The sequence below is a fragment of the Gigantopelta aegis genome, chromosome 15 (assembly GCF_016097555.1).
Source record: "Gigantopelta aegis isolate Gae_Host chromosome 15, Gae_host_genome, whole genome shotgun sequence".
NCBI classification, from domain to species: Eukaryota; Metazoa; Mollusca; class Gastropoda; order Neomphalida; family Peltospiridae; genus Gigantopelta; species Gigantopelta aegis.
The window spans coordinates 29,429,193-29,456,522 of NC_054713.1; the positions used below are offsets into that span (position 1 = coordinate 29,429,193).

The following is a 27,330-nucleotide window of genomic DNA, read 5'->3' on the forward strand; positions in this document are numbered from 1 at the left end:
TGTTTAAAAACTAGCATCTGTCTCTTTAAACCAAAGACAGTTTGACATTATGGTTATTTTGAAACTTGGTATGTAAAGAGTCTGAGAGAGGAAACCCACTGTCACTACACAGACTTCTAAAAAGCTGCAAGGAATATTTTATATGCACTTCTCCAGACAGGACACCACATACCATGGCCTTTGTTACATGTATATCACACAAGGGAGCACTAGTTAGAATGGAAAACACCAAGACGTATGAAAGATGTTTGATCCCACGAGCCAGAAATAGCCCAATGGGCCCACCGTCGGGGACCAAGATCCATGAAGGATGTTTGATCCCACGAGCCAGAAATAGCCCAATGGGTCCACCGACGGGGACCAAGATCCATGAAGGATGTTTGATCCCACGAGCCAGAAATAGCCCAATGGGCCCACCGATGGGGACCAAGATCCATGAAGGGATGTTTGATCCCATGAGCCAGAAATAGCCCAATGGGCCCACAGACGGGGATCCAAGATCCATAGATGGGCCCACCATTGGGATCGTTTGATCCCACGAGCCAGAAATAGCCCAATGGGCCCACCGTCGGGGACCAAGATCTATGAAGGAGGTTTGATCCCACGAGCCAGAAATAGCCCAATGGGCCCACCGACTGGGACCAAGATCTATGAAGGTGGTTTGATCCCACAACCTGTCATACCTCGGGTGAATGTTCTATTATTCTGTTTCTAGAGCACATTGATTTATTAACCATCGGCTATTGGATGTTAGACATTTGGTAATTCCGACACGTAGTCTTCAGGGAAAACCTGGTACATTTTTCCATTAGCAGCAAGGGATTTTTTATATGCACTTTACTTGCAGATACGACAGCATAGCCTTTGATATATCTGTCATGAGGCAGTGATTCTATAACACCGCTGCATTATAATTCTATCAGGGGACGTAGCCCTGTGGTAAAGCACTCGCATGATGTGCAGTAGGTCTGGGATCAATATCTGTCAGTGGGCCCACTGGGGGTTTTCTCACTGAACCCAGTACACCATGACTGGTATATCAAAAACTGTGGTATGTCCCATTCAGTCTGTGGGATGGTGCATATAAAAGATCCCTTGCTACTAATGGAAACATTTATCAGGTTATCACTCTAAGTCTTATATGTCAGAATTACTAAAAAAAAACAAATTTATTAATAAATTGATGTGCTCTAGTGATGTTGTTAAACAAAACAAACTTTAACTTTATATAGAAAATAACTAGTTAATGATGTCACATATCTGCTTTATCCTGTGAAGATAAGAATGGGGCATTAGTTTCGCGGAATTTCTCATTCGGCCTGAACAGGATAAAGCAGATATCTGATGTCATTAACTAGTTATTATCTTTATCCTGCAGACCATAAAAATTAAAGAGAAAAGCTATTATTTCTGTTATTTCAGCCACATTGTATGATGACCTAGAGGTCAAATGAGCAATTTTGTAATGTAGCTATGCGTTTAATGTCAAATGTCATATCCTGCTACTATGACTTTGCTTTATCCTTTATCATATTCTGTCAATAGAAACGGTGGTTGCAGGAAAACAATCTATCAGAAAATGAAGACACATGGTCGGCATTCAAAAGAAGTTGAAAGCCACAAATAAAAACAATAATTGGTAGATGAGATTGACCATTTTGTTTTTTAAAATTTACACATTAAGTGCTGGAGGGTGTATACTACCAAATCAAATCCCATAGACGACAATAGTAACATATGTGGCTAAAACTCCTACCTGCAACGTATTAATCGACATAAACGCCACGGATATAAATACTACCACCCCTCACCCTTAAAGTGAATCACAAAAAAGTGGGTGTCAAGCTGCTCATTTCTGAGATAACGGGTAGCGTCTATGACTACCCTAGTTCCGCACACAATTTGAGTACTTTTTTTTACAGGTACCCCATACATGTTCCAAGCACAAGCCTACTTGACACAGTGGTACTAGATGAAATAAAATTGCATACATTTTTAGCCCAGATGAAAGTAATTTTTTTTACAACCAACACACTCACATTTATAGCCAATCACAGGACTTGTGGTGTTCACTTCTCTATCAAAAGTTCGGTGCACCTCGAACTTTGACCCAGCCGGAAGTTATTTGGTTTAGTACTACCTGGAAGTGAGAAGAAGGTAAGGCCAGTAACCGATTATTAAGTAATCAACGGGCTCTAGTGGTGTCGTTAAACAAAACAAACTTCACACAGCATTTAATGACCCTTTAGTAGTCTCAAATTTTGAAATTGACAATTTTTAAATACAAAGCATGACCCAAGTTATAAACAGGACATTGCTATCTATGTAGAGGACAATCCAGCTATGTCAAAGGTTGATGTCTTTTGAGTTGTTATACGCCAAATTACCACTTCTTACGAGGCATATCCACAGCCGTTCTTTAAACAACAACTTTCAAGTTCACTTCACACAGCTTGCTGTACGTAAAGAGTCAGCTAGAATGACAGATAAGAAAGATCAAAGTCAAAATAGTTACTATTAGTATTGCTGCTCGACTTGTTTATCGAAGGGCGTGTTCATGGATCCAGTCTTTTGTGGTGTTTTGTATCAGCAAGATTTTTGTCTCAACAATGGAGACCAAAAACATGTTGGGTTAGAACTTTGTTTTTCTCGCCAATTCAGCAGATTATTTCAACTTAAATGTATACAGGCAACAACGCATGTGTGAGATTATCTGAGGTATTAATGACAAATGTAACAACTACGATAAATGATTTGTTGATATTAATTACAATTTGAATTGCCGAGATTCTTGGCAAGGCTCGAGTAATTAAAACCATTGGAATATCTCCTGTTTCACAGCTGCCAAGTCTTTTATAACATCTTTGCTTACAATCAGCTAGTTTACGACACTTCACATCCACTTTCAATCACTAACAGTTTTCACCCTTCTCAACCCACACATTAACATCACAGAATTATAATATAACATTTATAACCTTTTGTATATAAAAAAAAAGAAGAGTTTGTTTTGTTTAATGACACCACTGGAGCACATTGATTAATTCATCATCAGCTATTGGATATCAAACATTTGGTAATTCTGACTCATAATCATCAGAGGAAACCCGCTACATTTTTCCATTAGCAGCAAGGGATCTTTTATATGCACTTTTCCACAGATAGAAAAGCACATACCATGGCTTTTGTTCAGTTGTAGTGCACTGGTTGGAATGAGAGAAAAAATCCAATCAGCTGAATGGATCCACACAGGTGGTTCGATCCTGCGATGCAAGCACCTCAAGCGAGCACTCAACCAACTGAGCTAAATCCCGCTCGCCTTTTTTATCAAGTATTTGTCTAAAGTGAAATCATTTTCATATGGTACATATTTTAGTAACTGACACACAGGACACAAACTTGATATGAAATGGTTACAGCTCTGTATGTAGAATTGATGGTAAAATAATTGTACACATGATCATTATTAATAAAAACAAAACATGTGCAATGAGTGGTAGACATAATATGTAGAACAAAATTATGGAAAAAACAATGTGGAATCAGTGGAAAAAACACTTAATGTGTAATCAATGGAAAAATCACTTAACATGGAATCAATGGAAAAGACAATGTATGTCGATTCAATTAAAAAGACATTAAGTGGAATTAGTGTAAAAGGCACTGTATGTAGAATCAATGGAAAAGACATTTTAAGTGGAAGTGGGTGGAATTAATGGAAAAGACACTATGTCGAATCAATGGTAGAAAATATATATGGAATCAATGATAAAAACCCCCACCTGCATGTGGAATCCATGTAAAAGACACTGTATGTGGATTTAATGGTAAAGATTGGGGAATCAATACCAATGATTCTTGATACAGAATTTCTGGTATACACACTGCATGTGGAATCAGTGGAAGGGGGACTGCATGTGAGATCAGTGGAAGGGACTGCATGTGGAATCAGTGGAAGGGACTGCATGTGGAATCAGTGGAAGGGACTGCATGTGGAATCAGTGGAAGGGACTGCATGTGGAATCAGTGGAAGGGACTGCATGTGGGATCAATGGAAGGGACTGCATGTGGAATCAATGGAAGGGACTGCATGTGGAATCAGTGGAAAGGATTGCATGTGGAATCAATGGAAAGGACTGCATGTGAAATCAATGGTAAAAACACTGCATGTGGACTTCTGAACATGATAGACTTTTCATACAGAATAAATAGTAAAACCACTGTATGTTGAATCAAAGTTGAAGATATCATACAGAATAAATGGTAAAACCGTACATGCAGAGTTTTAAAAACAAGAGTTTTAAAACCCAGAACAACTCACCTTGGTAATTTAATAAAAGCATTCAACATGGTCTCCAGCATGACTTGACTTCATATCCACCAGACAAGAGGTTAAAACAAAACAATTCCAACAGACAAAAATGACTTCCTTTGCTGTATTAGGTATCCTTATGAATGAATGAATCTTCAACCGTGTCCACTCAATCAGTTGAAATCACCTTCCACAGATATCTAATATGTCAAACGTTCATGACATTTACCATAACATATGTGGCAAATGCTTGGAGCAGGTTCTGGGTAATTTGATAGATTTGTTATTATGCAACTATTGACAGGTCTTCCTTTGAAAAATAGCAATTAAAATGTGTTGAGTCTTTAACTTGTATTTATTTAATATTTATATTGTATTTGCTTCTTTGAATGACCTTTTACTGTTTTTCAGATTCCATTTAGAACAATGATGACTATCCATAAATATCTGTTCATCATGGTCTACCTTTTTCAACAAATCCTCATCAACAATTTCTTATACATTCAATGATGAAACACTTAAAACATAGATATTTCTAAATATGCAGTCAATTAAACCACTATGAAGATAGCCACATTGATGAAATCCATATGACGATAGTCACATTGATAAAAATCTATATGAAGATAGCCACATTGATAACATTCATACAAAGATAGTCACATTGATAAAATCCATTTGAAGATAGTCACATTGATAAAATCCATATGGAGATATCCACATTGATGAAATCCAAAGTCAAGAATCCAAAGACAAAAAAGTTGACATCACTTTTAAAGCTAATGACACAAGATTGCATACGTGATATAAATAATATGTATGTCTGTGTATTTCCTGGAGGTGTGTGAATACAAACACATTCTCTGATTTATAACACAAATGTCATCCCAGTTTTAGAGAAAATAAAACATTTCATCCTGTTAATGATATATATATATATATATATATCCACGAAGAAAACACACTGGAGCAGGTCACTAAGTGGCATGCAGTTTGTCTTGGTCGTATCCACCTAGGTCCTGTGTCATACACACGATATGAACACATGTCCTCCCTCACACCTTGCGGATAAACCCTCGATAACCAGTCTCACAATTATGATATTTGCTCCCGTTGCAAGTTAACCTTTCTATACCACAAATCTATCTAAATATCACTTGGGTTGTTGGTTTTTTTCTATCTCTTGCATTAATTCCAGCATTAAGTTAAATACAAACATTTAGTGCGACATCACACAGAGTACATAAATAGTCCCCATCCCCATCATGGCAACTGTTTGTCAACTGGATTCAGAGAATCATGGCAATATTTATAGTACTTCTGGTGTCAGTCACATATATGTATGTCCATCCCTGTTTGTAAAACTGATGTATTCTATTTACATATAATTTTTAACTGACCCACTTTCGTAACCCTTTTACTAAAAAAAAAAAGGCACATCAAATTGTCATTAACAAACCAAATATAAAGTTTTGAAGGTAAAACTGTCAATCAGCAAAGGAAGAAAATTATATTTCGGAGCATCAACATAAAACTGACCTTTAATGTTAAGCCAGTGCATTAATTCTTTGCTTTACCATAAAAATGGAGAAAAAAAAAAACACTTTATAATTTTAAAGCCATGGCAGAATGTTTTTCCCCTAAGTCTTTAGTCATTAATCATTTAAAAGTAACATACCACTTTAAAAATTATCAAATATATGTGAACGTTTAATTTGGTTGTCTTATTATTAAGTTCATATATAAACAATCAGTTCATAACTTAAATTCATCCAGATGATGAATTTTATCAAATTAAGCATTCCACTTATCTAAAATATACAAAACAACATTTTGCCATCTCATTATAAACCGTTGTATAAACAAATCACGTTGCATCACTTGAATAAACTTTCTACTTCCATTAAATCATCACGAACAAAGCCAATTTTTTTCCACAAAAGTACTTGACGCTCCACACACATGAAAAGACATGATCCTCAGAATAAACACTAATAAAACTTTCATTGTTTAAAATTACAAAACGTTTCCTTGATGAACTTTTTAAATGTCCAACTGAATTCGCTCCAAGTGGGAAGATATAGAAAAACCAGCACAGTGAATTTTTCAAACACAGTACCGGTACATCACCTTGCTACATTCCATCACACTAAACCAACTCAATGATTAGCTACAAGCTGTAAATGAGAGATTTCATCTTCGCATGTCCTCCCCAACCAGCCTCAAATGAAGTCGACCAGTGGTACAAAACATAACAAGCTCATTTTTCCATGTCACGAAATTCCACGTAGTAACGTTACTTGAACCGTGTGTGAAAAAAGTTATTTACTAAAGCTGGTTTAAGTACGAGCTTCGAAAACCGCGAACAAACTGTGAACGAAGTTCAAACGGCAAGAACGGGAAAATAACATGGTTATTACTTAAAGCCGATCGGCAGGTTAATCTGATGAATGTGTGCGGACTGGAATTCGGGAGATTTCAGTCAGGGGCTTAACACCAATTTTAATGTGAATGGTCAACAGGGGAAAAACATAGACCGGTGCACCAAAGATGAGCTGAAGATGGGAACCAGTCTAACGGCTTCAACATGTTTGTATTCCATTTACCAGTGTTTACAAGACGAATCCGCTGTTTGTTCCCACTATGCGAACTAAACACACACACACACAGAGAGAGAGAGAGTGGTCAGTCAGACAGGTCCAACCTGACCACTGTCCTCACCAAACAAATAAATCACGTCTAAATATAGGTAATCTTTAAACAATGTCCAGTTAGTGCCACATTTAATGTTAACAAGTTAATATTAATCCATTTATAATAACAACAAAGACTACATGTTTATCAAAATTGATCAACAATTAATTTACATCCAGTTTTCTCAAAACAGTTTTTTTTGTTTTTTTTTGGTACATGGGGAAAGTATAAATGAATGAATGAATGAATGAATGCATTATTGACTTACAAAATGAATGAATGCATGAATGTGTGTGTATGTACATGTGTGAGTGAATGAGTGAATGAATGGGTGAGTGGGTGGGTGGGTGAGTGAAAAATATTTTAGGTACTGGGTAGAAAAAAAAAGTGATGCACACGAAATGCAAACATCAATCAATGTTTATATAAACACCAGTGTACAAATATGATCAAATACATTCTGCAGATAAACTATAAAGACTATTTTGGGCTAGTAATATGTTATCACCAGTATTTTTCCTTTAACACATTAAAAAAAAAATGCATTGCATTTGTATTCTATTTCTCATTTCTACAAATTTCCATTTCATATCATGTTTATGTCCAGAGTGAAATAATTTTTGAAGAAATATGATTGACATAAACATGGTACGAAATGGTACATGATACAAAACAAGTTTACAACCTATTTATTACCCATAATTGATCTTAATTTATATCACCCAACTCGTTTAGTTGACATTCCTGTAAGGTTGTAGTGTACCAACGTATGAAAGAAAAAAAGAAATGTTTTATTTAACGACGCTCTCAACACATTTTATTTACAGTTATATGGCGTCAGACATGGTTATGGACCACACAGATTTTGAGAGGAAACCCACTGTCGCCACTACATGGGCTACTCTTTCCGATTAGCAGCAAGGGATCTTTTATTTGCGCTTCCCACAGGCAGGATAGCACAAACCATGGCCTTTGTTGAACCAGTTATGGATCACTGGTCGGTGCAAGTGGTTTACACCTACCCATTGAGCCTTGCGGAGCACTCACTCAGGGTTTGGAGTCGGTATCTGGATTAAAACACCCATGCCTCGACTGGGATTCGAACTCATTACCTACCAACCTGTAGACCGATGGCCTAATCACGCCGCCACCGAGGCCGGTACCAACCTATGACATCGTCATGTGATATCAAAGTGTTACGTCCCACTTGGCGTTCAAGTGGGACGTATCACTTTGATATGTACCAAGATATTTTGAACCATATGGGTAATAAATGGACATCTTTAACTGTAGTTTTTCTTATACAATTTACTTCATAATTTTTATCAACTGTTTCACTGCAAACTTTCTAATATATACAACAGATCTTCTTCACCATATTGTAATATTTATATTTTAAACCATACAGGACTCATATTTTCAAAGATATCTTCGCACTATGATATTGTAAAACTGTCGTAGGCTATGGTGTATATAGCGATAAAATAGGTTAAAAAAAACTGTAGCCATGAAGTCTTGAAATTGTAATTCAATATGGTCCCAACTCCACAGTACCAAATATTACATGATAGAGGTTTCTTGTGGGGGTTTTTTTTCTTCTTTTCTTCTTTTCTTTCTAAATATTCTCTATATAATAAGCACATTTACAAGTTGAGTTAGACAATTCTTGCACACAATCAGAATGTAGGGAACATAATGTTCAGTATCGCACCATGCAAGGATTCGCTACAAAGTTTCAAAGATCACTACACAGTTAATTCTAAAATGTTATATAGTGGTTAATCAAAGTTTCAAACCGATTATCACAGGAAGGAAGGAAATGTTTTATTTAATGACGCACTCAACACATTTTATTTATGGTTATATGGTGTCAGACATATGGTTAAGGATCATACAGATATTGAGAGAGGAAACCCGCTGTCATCACTTCATGGGCTACTCTTTTCGATTAGCATCAAGGGATCTTTTATATGCACCATCCCACAGACAGGATAGTACATACCACGGCCTTTGATACACCAGTTGTGGAGCACTGGTTGGAACGAGAAATATGATTATCATAGTTGCAAATTAAATATCTGAAATTGTAAAGCATGCAAAACTTAAAATCCAAAAATATGTGGAGTTATGCTATTTATTCATTTACAGATTTAACAGTATGACAATAAATATATTTTAACAATTACCGGAGTTCTTTTCATTTTGTTCAGTCATTCTATAAAAGTACATAAAAGGCAATCACCTGTCACCTGTCTCAGCGGTGTCACGGACTACAGGCTGGTAGGTACAGGGTTCGCAGCCCGGTATCGGCTCCCACCCAAAGCAAGTTTTACTGGGTAGGTGAAAGACCACCACACCCTCTTCTCTCTCACTAACAACTAACAAACTAACAAACTAACAACTAACAACTAACAAACTAACAACTAACAAACTAACAACTAACAAACTAACAACAACTAACAAACTAACAACTAACAAATTAACAACTAACAAACTAACAAACTAACAACTAACAAACTAACAAACTAACAACTAACAACAACTAACAACAACTAACAACAACTAACAAACTAACAACTAACAAATTAACAACTAACAAACTAACAACTAACCCACTGTCCTGGACAGACAGCTGCGGTGTGTGCCCAGGAAGGCGTGTTTGAACCTTAATATGGTTAATAAGCAGGACAATAAGTTGAAGTGAAATGAATCACCTGTCTCAGGTATATTTATACATCCAGCCACAATTCCACAGATGCCAGACAATTATGTCTGCTCCAGATATAGTACCCCGGTAATAATATACTGACAATCAAAAGAAAGGACACTAAAACATTTTTATGTAATTAAATTTCTGTTACATTTATTACAATATAATGTCATCCTATAGGTTCAGCCATAGCAACACGAGTTTGTTAATACTCTGATGAACATAAAAGAAACAACAGACAATGCTTATATAATTAAATTTCTATTACATTCATTACAATACGACGTCATCCCATTGGTGCAGACGTAGCAACGTGAGTTTGTTAATTTCGCAATGAACACAAAAATTATATCATCAGGTAACGTCGTTTTATATCGGTACTTTGTCTTACTGAGCGTTATTGTTTAAGAACCAAAAAAAATTATTCAAAATAAAATGTCCATTTTTTTTTTTTTTTTAAGTTCATCTGGCTATGAACAAAACAAATCAAGCCTTTACAGGTCATAGGGCAAGACTTAGCCCAGTGGTAAAGCACTCGACTGATGCGCAGTCTGTCTGGGATCAACCCCCTGTCGGTGGACCCATTCACCATAACTGGTATTATCAAAGGCTGTGGTATGTGCTATCCTGTCTATGGGATGGTGCATATAAAAGATACCTTGCTACTAATGAAAAAATGTAGCAGGTTTCCTCTCTCTGAGACTATATGTCAATATTATTTGGAAATTTATGCCTGAACAGCTTCGCTGATTCAGTTTATAAAAGATTTTTTTGTTCATACCCCAATGAATGAATGAATGAACGAATGAATGAATGAATGGTTTAACGACACTCCAGCACGAAAAATACATCGGCTATTGGGTGTCGGAACTATGGTAAATGCAAACAGTAACATACCTCAATGAATGTAAAAGAAATAACACACAATCCTTAAATGAAATGGCACATTTGTGGTGTTTGTGATCTGTGATGTTCACATTTGATGGTAATTATCATTGTATACTGTGTTGATATATCACCAAATTATTATACTTGCAAAATACATCACTTTCATCAAGCTGTGTTTCATGCCATTTGTATTATTTTGAAAAACTGATCTATATACTTTCTTTTGATCAATCAATCAATCAATCTACCATTTGACACATACCCATTACTTGCATCCACTGAAGGTTCAAGCACGACTGTCTTGGGCCCACTCTCCAAATTCCTGGCAGATATGTCCCAAGACAGGTTTCTTTTAATAGTTAGTATATTCAGAGCTATATTAATAATGACTCACTGAAGGTTCAAGCACATCTGTCTTGGGCAAACTCTCTGAATTTCCTGGCAGACGCGTCCAAGACGTTTTTTTTTCAATTGTCAGTATATATTCGGAGCTATATTAATAATGACTCTCACTGAAGGTTCAAGCACGTCTGTCTTGGGCAAACTCTCCAAATTCCCAGCGGATATGTCCTAGATGGGTTTCTTTTAATTGTCAGTATATATTGAGTTATATTAATAATGAATATATGCTTAAATATCACTGTGCTCAAGTCTTTCGTTTCTTATGATTAAATGATGTATTGTGGGTGGATCGATGCACCAACACAAGAGGCGGACAGATTTTTAAATGTGCACAGATTTTCTATAGTCCATCCCATCATTCTGTAAAAATGTTTTTTGAAAATAATTTCAGTTTGGTTTGACGTAAGCAGAAAAGTAAACATGTTTTGGAAATGACAAAAAATTACTATTTTTGTGTGAAATTTACGAATCAATCAGCTTAGAAATAAATAACTTGTAGTACATTCTATAGTATGAAAAAAGACGTTCCCTGTGGGACGGACTATAGTGATCTAACAGTCTAGTCAGATGATTATCTCTCCCAGATCATCTCGCCCTAAGTAAAATACAGTCAAACCTGTTCTAGCGGCTACCTAGCAGACACCTGTATTAAGCAGCCACCTGTGTAAAGATGCCACATTATTTTCTCAAATCTAATATGGTATAAACTGACCTGTATTAAGCAGCCACCTGTATTAAGCAACCACCTGTTAAGACACCACCTGTATTAAGCAGCCACCTGTGTTAAGACACCACATTATTATTTTCTCAAATCATTTAATATGGTATAAACTGACCTGTATTAAGCAGCCACCTGTGTTAAGATGCCACATTGTTTTTCTCAAATCAATTAATATGGTATAAACTGACCTGTATTATGCAACCACCTGTATTCAGCAAGCACCTGTGTTAAGTCACCGCACTATTATTTTCTCAAATCATCTAATATGGTATAAACTGACCTGTATTATGCAACCACCTGTTTTAAGCAGCCACCTGTATTAAGCAGCCACCTGTGTTAAGTCGCCACACTATTATTTTCTCAAATCATCTAATATGGTATAAACTGACCTGTATTATGCAACCACCTGTATTAAGCAGCCATCTGTGTTAAGCAGCCACCTGTGTTAAGTCGCCACACTATTATTTTCTCAAATCAATTAATATGGTATAAACTGACCTGTATTATGCAACCACCTGTATTAAGCAGCCATCTGTGTTAAGCAGCCACCTGTGTTGTCACCACACTAATATTTTCTCAAATCTAATATGGTATAAACTGACCTGTATTAAGCAGCCACCTGTCATTAAAGGCCATGTTTTTATTCTCCTAAATCAAACCAGAATAGGCTACCTTCAAATTTTTTTTTTTAACAGATCCATTTAAATATCAGTACAGAATATAACCTTTCTAAACCAGATGCCCTTTAAAACCAGACTTTTCACTTGGTTCCATGGGAGAGGGTGCGATATAGCCCAGTGGTAAAGCATTCGTCTGATGTACGGTTGGTCTGGGATCAATCCCCATCAGTGGGCTCAATGGACTATTTCTCATCCCAGCCAATGTTATCTTGTCTAAGGGATGGTGCATATAAAAGATCCCTTGCTACTAAAAGTAGTGGGTTTCCTCTCTAAAACTATAGGATGAGATGTAGCCCAGTGGTAAAGTGCCCGCTTGATACACGGTTGGTCTGGGATCAATCCCCATCGGTGGACTCATTGGGCTATTTCTCATTCCAGCCAATGCACCATGACTGGTATATCAAAGACCGTGGTATGTGTTATCCTGTCTGTGAGATGGTGCATACAACAACCCCTTGCTACTAAAAGTAGCAGGTTTCCTCTCTAAAACTATATGTTAAAATTACCAAATGTTTGAGATCCAACAGCTTATTATTACTATAGAAATATGCTTTAGTGGTGTCGTTAAACACAGCAAACTTTTAACTTTTTAACTTTGGTTCCATGGGTGTCTCAAAATAATGATAATGTACTTACATTTGTTTGACACTCAATAGCCAATGTCAATTTTTGTGCTGGGGTGTCATTAAACATTCATTCATTCATTCATTCATTCATTCATTCATTCATTCATTCATTCATTCATTCCATGGGTGTCTGGTTTAGATGACTGGCCTCGGTGGTGCAGTGGTTAAGCCATCGGACTACAAACTGGTAGGTACAGGGTTCGCAGCCCGGTACCGGCTCCAATCCAAAGCGAGTTCTTAAGGGCTCAGTGGGTAGGTGTAAGGTCACTACACCCTCTTCTCTTTCACTAATCAACTAACCAACTAACAACTAACCCACTGTCTTGGACAGACAGCCCAGATAGCTGAGGTGTGTGCCCAGGACAGTGTGCTTGAATCTTAATTGGATATAAGCACGAAAATAAGCTGAAATGAAATGGTTTAGATGGGTTTCACTGTATTTAAACACAGCATGCAAAGTGTGGTGAATTATTTATTCAGACTTCAAAGTAAGGCTGGTGAATTGCCAGTAATTGTTCAGTAATTCATCAAAGAATATTTCCAACACTGTTGTCCCGTGTTAGAATTGACAGCACTAATTACTACAGGGGCGGAATGTAGCTCAGTGGTACAGCGCTCACCTGATGCGCGATCGATCTAAAGTTTGTTTGTTTTGCTTAACCACACCACTAAAGCACTGATTAATGAATCATCGGCTATTGGATGTCAAACATTTGGTAATTCGGACACATAGTCATCAGAGGAAACCCGCTATATTTTACCTAATGCAGCAAGGGATCTTTTATATGCACATTCCCAAAGACAGACAGCACATACCACAGCCTTTGATACCAGCTGTGGGGCATGTAGTGTTTAGAAGAAACCTGCCATATTTTTTCATTAGTGCTCAGCAACAATTTTTTATATGCACTTTTCCACAGACAGGAAAGCACATACCATGGCTTTTGATCAGTTGTGGTGCACTGGATGGAACGAGAAAAAAATCCAATCAGTTGAACGGATCCACTGAAGTGGTTTGATCCTGTGACGCCCAGTACCTCAAGCTAGCACTCAATCGACTGAGCTAAATCCTCCCCCTGGTTTACAAAGAGACTAATTTTGAGGGTTCCACTGATTTTAAAATTAAAAGTTGATGGTTAATGCAAACCAATTATAACCAATGACAGATGGCGATATATTTCAACCAATTCCCAGCACTACATGTAACCAATAAAAAGTATGATCACATTAAGTGCTGGATAGTACAAAAGATTACATTAAACATGTAGTTAAACAAAAACAAATAATAAGAAACACTTTATAATTAGTGGATTATAAATAAAAAAAAGAGTCTACTGAAATAAACAGTAGAATTTTTTTTTCATGCATATTATACTGGTAATTAACTGAAAAACAAGTAAAAAAACAAGCTTATATACTTACTACCCAGTTTAAATAGTTAGGGAGCTAAGAAAAACCCTAAATGTGACTTTGATCCTACTTCAGTTAAAGCAATGAATTTATACCATACACTTATCAGCTCCTTTTTCATTTATAATATACACCCACATCTGCTTAGATATCCTGTATACAACTGGAGATCAAATACTGTATATATATATCAATTAATTTAATATCTACAAAAGATTAACCGATACTTAAAACACTTAATTCACTGGTTAACCAACATGTGTGTCTTATAGTTAAATGGAAAACAAATATATAAACAAATATACATACCTACTAGTCAGGTTTAAAAACTGGATAGGTAGCCGACAATCAAAACGTTACTTAAAGGCTTACTTCTGTTAAATCCACGAATTTACACCACAGACGTATACAGATAACTCCTTTCAAGTTTATACACTTTCATTAGTCAAGTCTGATCCAATGTAAGAGATCAGTTTATTTAATACCTAAGGAACAGTTTATACACTTGCATTAGTCAAGTATGATTAAACATACAATGTACATCAGTACCTTAGAAATAGTTGATGTACTTTTGTTAGTCAAGTATGATCCAGTGTAAGATCTACATCTGTTCATTTAATACCTTAGAAAAGATTAAGTGATATTCAAGACACTACAAGGGTTGGTCAGATGTCCTATTCTGCGGCTAACAAGACCGCACGTGCCCAACACTGGACCAGGAAGAGTGGTTGGTTACGTCAACCAGTGATGTTTGTTAATTACTGAGCTGGTTAACGACACACCTCACCTTAGCCGGTTGTACTAACACATGCAGACTTTCCACCGCTAGTTGTAATAACACATACTTTCAACTGATAGATGTAATATCACAGACTTTACACTAATATGCCTCAAGCCAAACAGTCGGGACATCCATTAGAGTGTAAATACTGTGATATATCAATGTACGTCCATGTAATATTTATTTACATGATTATGAATCTAATGCTCATCCAACCACATTTTCCCTGTCATACTAAAAGGTTAACTTTATAATAAAGAAAAGTTAAAACCAAAACAATTTTTTTTTTTTTTTGCAAGTTATAGTCAAATTATAGGAGATGACATTTTACATATGTGTTTTTATATCTAATAAAGGCAGTTTCAGTTTCATGAATTTTTTTTTTTTTAAATGTCACGAGTTGAGTTGACTCCAGGCGCGTGTGTAGGAGTTTTAGCAAAGTGGGGTATAGACCATGACAAGCGAAGTTTATAGGGGTGTGGGGGTGGCGGTGGGGGTGTGTGTGGCGGTGGGATGGGTGGGTGGGGGGTGGGTGGGGGGTTGAGTAATACTCTCCTCGAAAATATATTGAAAAAAGGAAACTTTGCTCGAGCACAGAAGGGTTTCAACCTCTGAAACCCTACCCCCCCCCCTTTGAACACAATCTTGTACTCCCTTGAATAATGACATAATTTGTGCAATTTTCCCCATCTGCAGCTGTATAGTGTACGTTCTAAAAATTATTAAGAATGATGTCATGTATGAATAACATTGTTATCCTCGTTTTTAAATAACATTTGGAACATATAGTGTAGCTATTTTGTAAAACGCTTTGCGGCACTTACATGAAAGCAGTGTTAAGAATAACATAATACAAAGTATACAATAAAACAGACTTGAACTGTATAACTAAAAGTTAACAATTTTATCATAAAGTCAACCTTTAATGAATGTACCATGAACATGATATTTATCCTATATAGGGTGAATGTTAAGAGTTAAGGCTGGTAAGAACTGAGTTCATATCTTGGTACCAGCTCCCACCCAGAGTAAATTTTAATGGTTCAACTAAAAAGGTTTTAAGGCGAAGTTCCATCTCATTATCACTAACCATTAATCCACTGTCTAGACAGCCTGCTTTAACCTTAAATGGATACAAACATAAAAAATCTAATTAAAATGATATTTATTTACATGCTTAGATCCACAAGAGGTTCAAGCACATCCTCCTGGGCAATATATTAAAGATGTACTGTTACCAAGAAAATATTAAATTATCATCACCCAGTGTACATGTACAAGTATGAGTATTTATGTAAATAGAACCAAAAATATTTCCTCATGTTGTCCAAAATTGATGTTTTCAGACTTCTGGAATCAGATAGATTATCCCATTCTGATTATCATTACATTTTGTCCATGCTGATTTCCACTGCTTTTGATAAACACTGTACCAAGCATGCATGGAACACTAGACAGAATGGACAAATGAACTAACACGGGTGTCTTCCAGGAATTGTGTAACTACTAGAGTTCCTTTTCATAATAATATTGCATAAAATAATAATAAAAAAATAATAAAGATGAAAAAGTGGATTTAATTTTTTTTTCGAAAAGGTTGTTTGTTAGCTCCTCTACCCCCCCCCCCCCCATGATAACATACTTGACTATAATGAAGTTTAAGTTAAAAACCCACCTTAATTTGGGTGTTCTTGTGTAGACCATCACAGAATCAAGAAGAGGTGACCCAGATGACCGTTTGTCCAGCAATGAGTACGACCGTTTCCTCATGTTGTCCGATCAAATCTCAATACTAACGTATAGTGGAAATGCACTAAACTCTATACAACAAGTGTCCAAAGTGGATCTGGTTTTCCTCTTCAACAATGAATTAATTCAACTTTTAGTTCACACAAGTCACACTTAACTAGCTTAATAAAACAGGGATATCAAATAGGTCGAGACAGCTTTTTCACAATTGCATTTTGTGAGATGAAACCACTGAAATCACACTGTTCGTTGGATATATTTTCTTTATTGGTGTATAAAGTCTTCTTTTAAAAAAAAACAAAAAACCAGATTCTTCAGCTGTGAATTAATTCAAATTTGAATCTCATGTTTTCAAATAAAATCACAGTATATTATAGAAAAGACTTTTTATCTTTTCCCCGGGAATGAATTCCAATTTCAGTTCAATACATAAATATAGAAATCTCAATAATAAAAATCCTATCTACATTGGAAGAAGTATATCTTTTCCTTTCGCTGGAAATGGAATTCCAATTTCAGTTCAATACCTGAATCTAGAAATCACAATAATAAAAGTCCCGTTATAACAGAATTCATGAACACCATTCCACGCTCACAAGGACCAACCACAAAGATTTCGTCTCAGTTTCCAATACTTCCGTATCTTGGAATGGTCAATGAACGAAATGATTTACAACCTTCTGGACTAGCATTTTTTTTTAGTTTCAGGAAACGGTACCGCCACAGTTTGCAAACACAACTACAAGGTCAAAGTTAATTAGTTTACAAACATGTAGCGATAGCAGCTACACCTTATCTACAATATGGATATTGGGGAGGGAAACGGCAACAAAGTCACACCAAAAACGTCCTGCACCAATAGGAAAAAGCAACAAACTGTGTTTCCAAAACGCACTGTGAGGAACTATCTAAACGTAACGTAATGGCTTGTTGTTTAGGAAGTACACATGTGCCAAGAACGCAACGACGAGTAACGGCGCATTTCTCCTATTGTTTTCTATTTTTCCTCTATTGATTGTGGATGTTAATATTTGCCGACAAATACGGTGATTTGAAAAAACAATATAACTTCTTTGGAGGGAGGAACTTTTAACAAGAAGATCAACAGGGAGAATCAACAGGGGAATCACTGAAGTCCCCCTGCCCAAGCAGAGATCAAGTGCTAATGAAGACCTGTCAACACCTGTCTGCCTGCAGGTTCCTCCCTCCATTATTGATACACAGCTTATATACCCAATTCTTTAATTTTATAATGGTGGGGCCTTAATGGGGTGGGGTAGGTGAGAGATTGAGTAGGTATGTGCATTTTTTCATTGGGAGAGTTCTGGGTGGGTTTTTAGTGAGTAAGTGGTTGAGCTAGTGAGTGGTTGGTTGATTGATAATTAATCAGATCGACTGAGTAATTGAGTGAATGGTGTTGGGTGGGTGGGTGAGTGAGTGAGTGAATGTGTAGTGAGTGAGTGAATGTGTGAGTGTGAGTGAGGGAGTGATTGAGTTATTGATCGAGTGAGCGAGTGAGCAAGTGAGCGAGCGAGTGCCAGAATGAGTTTTGAGGGGTGTTGATGGCAGGTGTCAATGATAACCAATTGTGATTAAGTGCATGTCAGTAATTGAGTGGATGGGTGGTTAAGTGAGCAAGCAAGCAGTTGAGCAAGTGAGTCATTGAGCAAGTGAGTGGTTGAGCAAGTGTACAAGTCACTGATTAAGTGAGTGAGTGACTAGGTTCAGGAGACAACATTTCAAAACCTTGGGTAACCAGAAAAAAAAGCTGACCATTCTTTTTTCTTGATGTTTTTTTTAAAATTATTTTTTATTATTATCATTAAAATGTAGATGAAATTGATAGACATTACATTTTATTTGGACCTATGTAATAAAAAAAGGTGTTTTTTAAAGCTGACCTCCCCTATTTTTCGTTTTTGCATAGTCCAGGAAACCCATTTTTTTTAGGCCTCAGCCATGAATAAATTAGTAGCAAAATAAGCATTTACATATTGTTAAATAACATCTGTCTTACATAAACGCCATCTGTTTTTAATATTTCCTTAACAAAAAGTTAATGAATACTTTCACGAAATTAAAAAAGATTTCTGGTTACATGCTTTCCCATTCATCTAAAACTTTTGTTTAAGTTTGCTTCCAGCAATGGAACTATTAATAAACTTGTTTGATTAAACCCACAGAAGAGAGAATGATAATGTCTGGCATGTCGCCATCTACTGTGCTCGTGTCATCGTGTTGTCATAAACATCTCGTGGAATTCCTCTCTGGAAGACGGCAGACAATTGAAACAACAGGATTTCCTGGTTTTACACTAGCATCTCATTCACAAGAATGAATCACAAGAATGAATCACAAGAATGAGTAATTTTTATGTCAGAATTTATATAATAAACTTTAAAAAAAAAAAAAAAAAGGTTTATGAAAATATTGGTTTTGTGAGGAATCAAATATTACTAAAAATGTTTTGACAAACACTTGTTGCAGAGTTTCCCCTTATTTTCCTAGCCCAACAAATATACATGGAAACTTGGCTAAACTGGACCCTGGACAAAACGGAATCTTGTCAAAACTGGCCACGTTTCATGGTCCTAATTTTGTAAATTCTAAAATACAACCATTTGAACTCCGGATCCCATCTAAATAGGATATATTCATTTCATTTCAACTTATTTTTGTGCTTATAGCCAATTAAGGTTCAAGCACGCTGTCCTGGGCACACACACACACCTTAGCTATCTGGGCTGTCTGTCCAGGACAATGGGTTAGTGGTTAGTTGTTAGTTGGTTAGTGAGAGAGAAGAGGGTGTAGTGGCCTTACACCTACCCAATGAGTCATTAAAACTCGCTATGGGTGGGTGCCGGAACCGGGCTGCGAACCCTGTACCTACCAGTCTTATGTCCAATGGCTTAACCACAATACCAGCGAGGCCGGTTAGTGGTTAGTGAGAGAGAAGAGGGTGTAGTGGCCATTGAATCATTCAAACTCGCTCTGAGTGGGAGCCGGTACCGGGCTGCGAACCCAGTACCTACCAGCCTTATGTCCAATGGCTTAACCACGATACCAGCGAGGCCGGTTAGTGGTTAGTGAGAGAGAAGAGGGTGTAGTGGCTTTACACCTACCCATTGAATCATTCAAACTCGCTCTGAGTGGGAGCCGGTACCGGGCTGCGAACCCAGTACCTACCAGCCGTATGTCCAATGGCTTAACCTCGATACCACCGAGGCCGGTATAGGATACATATTAAGTCCCCGGTATAATCCAGCTTAAACAGGTTTCACTACACTTCATTACCAGGCTTAGTGGTGTAGTGCTTAAGCCATCAGACTTAGGACTGGTAGGTACTGGGTTCACATCCTGTTGTCAGCTATCAGCCATAGGACGTTTAATGACTTAGTGGGTAGATGTAAGGTTTCTGTACAGATTTCTCTCTTACTTACCATTAACAACTAACCAACTATCCTGGTCAGATGGTCCAGCTAAGGTGTGTGCTCTGACAGTATACCTTAACCTTAATTGGATATAGGTATAAATGAAATAAAATGAAACACACTTCATTCTGTCATTACATTTAAAAATCAGGAAGGATGGAAATGGTTTATTTAACGACACGCTCAACACATTTCATTTACGGTTATATGACGTCCAACATATGGTTGAGGACTACACAGATATTGAGAGAAGAAACCTGCTGTCGCCACTTCATGGGCTACTCTTATCGATTAGCAGCCCAGTGGTGAAGTGCTCACTTTGTGCCGAGTCGGTCTGGGATCGATCCCCGTCAGTGGGCCCATTGGGCTATTTCTCACTCTAGCCAGTGCACCACAAATGGTATATCAAAGGCTGCGATTTTGTAATGTAGGCAATGTGTGTGACATCACAATAGCAGGATATGACTTTGCTTTATCTGTCATCATATTCTGGCAATAGAAACAGTGGTTGAAGGATAACAATCAACAAAGGGTAATGAGTTGAACTTCTTTCCTATCGTTTACCTTTGTTGTTTAATTTTGAAAGTCATAAGAACGTGGGGGGTGTGGGGTGTGGATGGGGGAGGACAAGACGGAATGCCCATTCCATTTGTCTATCAACAATTTGTTATACTGTTTTGCATTTTAACATTCACTGAGCTTGTAAATAAAGTTTGTTTTGTTTAACAACATCACTGGAGCACACTGATTTATTAATCATCAACTGTTGGGTGTCAAACATTTGGTAATTCTGACATATAGTCTTAGAGAGGAAACCCGCTATATTTTTTCTGCAGTAGTAAGAGATCTTTTATATGTACCATCCCAGACAGGATAGCACATACCACAGCCTTTGATATACCAGTTGTGGTTCACTGGCTGGAGCGAGAAATAGCCCAATGGGCCCACTGACGGGGATCGATCCCAGACCGACCGCGCACAAAGTGAGCACTTTACATCCCACCTCACTGAGCTTGTACTTAATATTTACCCGACAGCTGGGATTGTCACTTTCCACTAATTTATTTCATTTGGCTGATTGGAAAAATCCACTTATCCAAACTCATCCAACCATCTGTCCATCAATCCATCCATCTACCTCTCCACCCATCACCCAGCCTTTTGTCCACTCAGCCTTCTGTCCATCCATCCATCCATCTATCCATCCGTCTGTCCGTCCCGTCCATCCATCCACCTCTCTACCCATCCACCCACACATCTGTCAATCCATCCATCCATCTACCTCTCTAATGATACACCCACCCATCTGTTAGTCCACCCTTCCATCCATCAATCCACTCATAAACCAGCCTTCTGTCCATCCATCCATCCATCCATTCATTTATTCATCTGTTCATCAGTCTATCCATTCATCCATCCATCCAACTGTCCATCCATCCAACTGTCCATCAGTCCATCTATCCATCCAACCATTCACCTATCTGTCCGTCGATCTGTCCATCCAACCATCCATCCATCCATCCAACCATCCACACATCTGTCTATCCATCTGTCCATGCATCCATCCATGCATCCATCCATACATCCATCCATCCATGCATGCATCCATTCATCCATCGATGCATCCATCCAATGATTATTTCATCCATTCTGACAAAATAAGCCTGAATAGAATCTACGTTAGTTACATTTTATAAGTTGAATATTTATAAGAAGCAACCTCAAAAGGGCCTCTGCCTCTCCTAGGAAATCAAACAAATGAAACTTCATATAAGATGCACAACACGACAATTTTTTTTACTGATGTTGATCAATCCAATCACCAATAAATGAGCCCCATGTCACTCATGTGTCGTGTAAAGCATACATTTTTTAAACACCTTGGGCCATGTTCAAATATTTTTTTTTGAAAAAAACAAACATTTGTTTTTATAATAATCCTCAGGCAAATTTCTGAAATTATATTTTAAAGTTTTATTTAATGTCACTTTAGTTTCATTCAGTTTTATTAAGTAGAAAACAAAGTTAATCCAATAAATTATGATTTTTTTACTTAAAATCTCTTTTTGTGTATGTGTTAAATTACTTTGCCTAATAATTAACTGGTATCAGTTATTAAAGAAAAGAAAATATTTAATGAAGAAAAGAAAATATTTAATGAAGTCCAATAAATGTGGATGGTAGCGAAAATCTAGGACCACTAATGTTCAGATTTGGAGCAATCTGACTGGATGGATGGATGGATGGATGGATGGATGGATGTATGGATGGATGGATGGATGGATGGGTGGATGGGTGGGTGGGTTGTGGATGGATGGGTGGATGGATGGATGGATGGATGGGTGGGTGGGTTGGTGGATGGATGGATGGATGGATGGATGGGTGGGTGGGTTGGTGGATGGATGGATGTATGGATGGATGGGTGGGTGGGAGGTTGGTGGATGGATGGGTGGATGGATAGATGGATGGATGGATGGATGGGTGGGTGGGTGGGTTGGTGGATGGATGGGTGGATGGATGGATGGATGGATGGGTGGGTGGATGGGTGGGTTGGTGGATGAATGGGTGGATGGATGGATGGATGGTAAAACTGAATGGCTAGACAGATGGACAAGCATGTTTTTTTTTAAACTTCTTTCATTATATATTTGGCTTAGACTAACTCTCAGTTTCAAGACAACTGTAGTGCATTTCTGTGCAACATTTTAAAAAACATTCAGTTGCCAGAGTTTTATCCAATTTTATTATGGATCCTTCTAACTGCAGCATTATTTTCACCAGTCATCTTCCAATCATCGTGCTTCATGTATTATAAACAAAGTGTAGGCTAAAGAAAGTTTAAAGTTTGTTTTTGTTTAATGACATCAGTAGAACACACTGATTTTGAAAATTTGTTTCTAATTTTCGTTATTATTCATACTTACCTAGTACTAGCACAACAACTATGCTATACAACCTGAGTCACCTATTCCGCTGCAGAATAAGACTATTACTATTGGATGTCAAATATTTGTTAATTTTGACATTTGTCATAGAGGAAACTTGCTAACATTTTTTACCACTAGCAGTACGAGATCTTTTATATGAACTTTCCCACAGACAGGACAGCACATACCAGTCATAGTACACTGGTTGGGATGGGGAGAAAACCCAAACAGATAATAGGTGAAATGAAGTGATTGGATCCTCTGACGAACTTTGAAATTTGTACAAACCAATAACAACTGTGCAAGTGATTTATTCCAACTTGTATAACAGCAAAATGAGAAAAGAAAGAAGGAAATGTTTTATTTAACGATGCACTCAACACATTTTATTTACGGTTATATGGCGTCAGACATATGGTTAAGGACCACACAGATTTTGAGAGGAAACCCGCTGTCGCCACTACATGGGCTACTCTTCCGATTAGCAGCAAGGGATCTTTTATTTGCGCTTCCCACAGGCAGGATAGCACAAACCATGGCCTTTGTTGAACCAGTTATGGATCACTGGTCGGTGCAAGTGGTTTACACCTACCCATTGAGCCTTGCTGAGCACTCACTCAGGGTTTGGAGTCGGCATCTGGATTAAAAATCCCATGCCTCGACTGGGATCCGAACCCAGTACCTACCAGCCTGTAGACCGATGGCCTACCACGATGCCACCGAGGCCGGTAACAGCAAAATGAGATGACAGTACTTTAGCATACGGGTGGCTAACTTGATAAATTATATGAATAACCTATGTTTGATTTTTTTTTACAATGTAGTTGTCAAGGGGAAGTACTTCCTAAAACTAGCAGTTACGTAGCCTTCTTTATAGTGTTCACTGGCATAGGAAATGGGGTGGGGGGGAGAGGGCAAGGGGGACATGTGACCCCCTCACTTTTCAGATATTTTGCTTTATAGTTGCTTTATAATAGTGTAAAAGTGTGTAAATATAAAAGTGTGCCCCCACACACACACACCCCACACCCCCACACCCCACCTTTTGGCACTTTCCTAGGCCACTGTTGTATTTTTTACAGAATATATTCTGACATCTAAATTGTATTGAACTGCATGGAGTAATCAATAGATGTCGACCCATAACTTACTGACCTGCAAAATGTATATTTTCTCATCTTTCTCAAATGTAGATATAGTTTCTGTTCTGTTCTGTTCTGTTCTGTTCTGTCGTGAAAACTCTGTGGCATTTCATTCACTGCACCATACAGGAGGTTTAACAGTATGACTCTATACAGAGAGGATATTACCCAGCACGCACTGCAGGTTTCGCTAAACTGGCAGCATAAATAGAATATGATGTTGTGAAACAGACCTCTCATGTTGCAGTTTCATCATGATTCATGTTTGTTTTTTTCAGTTAGGTCACAAGTGTTTAAAAGTTTGAAGGAAACTTTAACGACGCACTCAACACATTTTATTTATGGTTATATGGCGTCAGACATATGGTTAAGGAACACAGATTTTTAGAGGAAACCCACTGTCGCCACATGGGCTACTCTTTCTGATTAGCAGCAAGGGATCTTTTATTTGTGCTTCCGACAGGCAGGAAAGCACAAACCATGGCCTTTGTTGAACCAGTTATGGATCACTGGTCAGTGCAAGTGGTTTACACCTACCCACTGAGCCTTGCGGAGCACTCACTCAGGGTTTGGAGTCGGTATCTGGATTAAAAATCCCATGCCTCGACTGGGATCCGAACCCAATACCTACCAGCCTGTAGACCGATGGCCTAACCACGACGCCACAGAGGCCGGTTAAGTTTGAAGGAAGAATGAATAGACAAACAAACAAACAAATGAACAAACAAATTAATAAAAGTTAATGTTTGTTTTCTTTAACAATACCACTAGAGCACATTGATTTATTAATCATCGGCTATTGGATATCAAAAATATGATCATTTTGACAGTCATAGAGAGGAAACCCACTACATTTTTTCCATTAGTAGCAAGGGATCTTTTATATGCACCATCCGACAGACAGGATAGCATATACCACGACCTTTGATATACCAGTCATGGTGCACTGGCTGAAACAAGAAATAAGTCCAATGTGCCCACTGATGGGGATCGATCCCATGACTGCACATCAAGCGAGCGCTTTACCACTGGGCTACGTCCCGTCTCAAATGAATAAATGAATGAATAAATGAATGAATGAACGAATGAACGAATGAACAAATGAATGAATGAACAAACATACAAACCAAACAAACGAATGAATGGATAGATTGATGGACAAATGAATGAATAAACAAACAAAATTAACAAACGAACGAACAGACGGAAGAATGAACAAACAAACAAACAAACAAATTAAATGAATAATTAACATATCCATTATAGTGTGTGGTGTAAAATATATATATATATATATATACCCTGTAGTTAAATTTTGTTATCTCTATGCTGAAAGGACCAAACCAAGAAGCTTGAAATGTCAGCAGTTTGAGGAAATGTTTGATTTAACGACACTCTCAACACATTTTATTTACGGTTATATGGCATCAGTCTTATGGTTAAGGACTACACAGATATTGAGAGAGGAAATCTGCTGTCACCAATTCATGGACTACCGTTTTCGATTAGCAGCAAGGGATCTTTTATATGCACCATCCCAAAGACACATACCACAGCCTTTGGTATATCAGTCGTGGTGTGCAAATAGCCTAATGAGTCTACCGACGGGGATCAATCCCAGACCGACCATGCATCAAGTGAATGCTTTACCACTAGGCTACATTTTATCCGCTGACCATGTAAATGTCATAAATTCAATGCGTGAACGAAAAATGGGTTAGGCAAAACCATACTTACGCGAGCGATGCGAAAACGAAATTATCGCTCTCGCAATTTTCAGAAGCTTACTTTACCACTGGGCTACATCCTAACACACAATGTTGTAAAAATACAGTCACAAAAAACCCCACTTACCTTGAGCATTTAAAACATGTCAAACAGTAGAAATCTCCTTTCACAGCAATGTTTTAAAAATACAGTCACAAAAAACCCCACTTACCTTGAGCATTTAAAACACGTCAAATGGTACAAATCTCCTTTCACAGAAACCCGCTCGTCATTCATGGGGAAGCCACACCCATTGCAGCGGTCCTCCAGTGACCACATCCGCTGGCACTGCTCTAACTTCTTGCGTCGCACAGATCGTGGGGAGAGGGTTTTCCGGAGCAAGGACGGCGAAAAGCTCTTGCGTGCCTTCTGAGTGGGCGAGCCAGGGCTGGTATACGAGTTACGACCATGCTGAGGGGGACAGGTCATAGGTCGTTGCCGTGAGATACCAGGTGAACGGTCACGCATATTAAACTGAGTACCAAGATCCAAATCGTTGCCTGAAAATATGGAATTTTTTTTACCAGCAACTTCGTTTTGAATTTAGTGAATTTAGTGAATTCCATAAAGATTCATAGTGCTCAGTAAAACAGGAATTCTGCCGATTAAATATCTTTTCTACCATTAACTTATTTGGTGTGGATGATGATTGCATCCATTGATGTTCATCTTACAATGCATGTTCCAAAAACCAACAAAAAAACCCACTAATTTATTTTAACATGCACTGAGTTAAAGTTAGAAAAAAAAAAAAGAAATGTTTTATTTAACGACGCACTCAACACATTTTATTTACGGTTATATGGCATCAGACATATGGTTACGGACCACACAGATTTTGAGAGGAAACCCGCTGTCGCCACTACATGGGCTACTCTTTCCAATTAGCAGCAAGGGATCTTTTATTTGCGCTTCCCACAGGCAGGATAGCACAAACCATGGCCTTTGTTGAACCAGTTATGGATCACTGGTCGGTGCAAGTGGTTTACACCTACCCATTGAGCCTTGCGGAGCACTCACTCAGGGTTTGGAGTCGGTATCTGGATTAAAAATCCCATGCCTCGACTGGGATCCGAACCCAGTACCTACC

At 37.7% G+C, this 27,330-nt stretch overlaps 1 protein-coding gene across 3 annotated transcripts in view; it reads right to left on the reverse strand.

Annotated features, from left to right (window-relative positions):
- LOC121390418 (rap1 GTPase-activating protein 1-like) overlaps positions 1 to 26,705 on the reverse strand; it is a 204,363-nt gene extending 177,658 nt beyond the window's left edge. For 2 of the 3 annotated variants that reach the window (XM_041522224.1, XM_041522223.1), the window contains exon 1: positions 26,413 to 26,704. In XM_041522224.1, coding sequence (XP_041378158.1) covers positions 26,413 to 26,669 — 257 coding nt within the window. In that variant the 5' untranslated portion in view covers positions 26,670 to 26,704. Of the gene's footprint in view, positions 1 to 26,412 lie in introns of all 3 variants that reach the window. The other variant, XR_005960208.1, reaches the window with a different exon arrangement.
- Between the last annotated feature and the right edge of the window lie 625 nt (positions 26,706 to 27,330).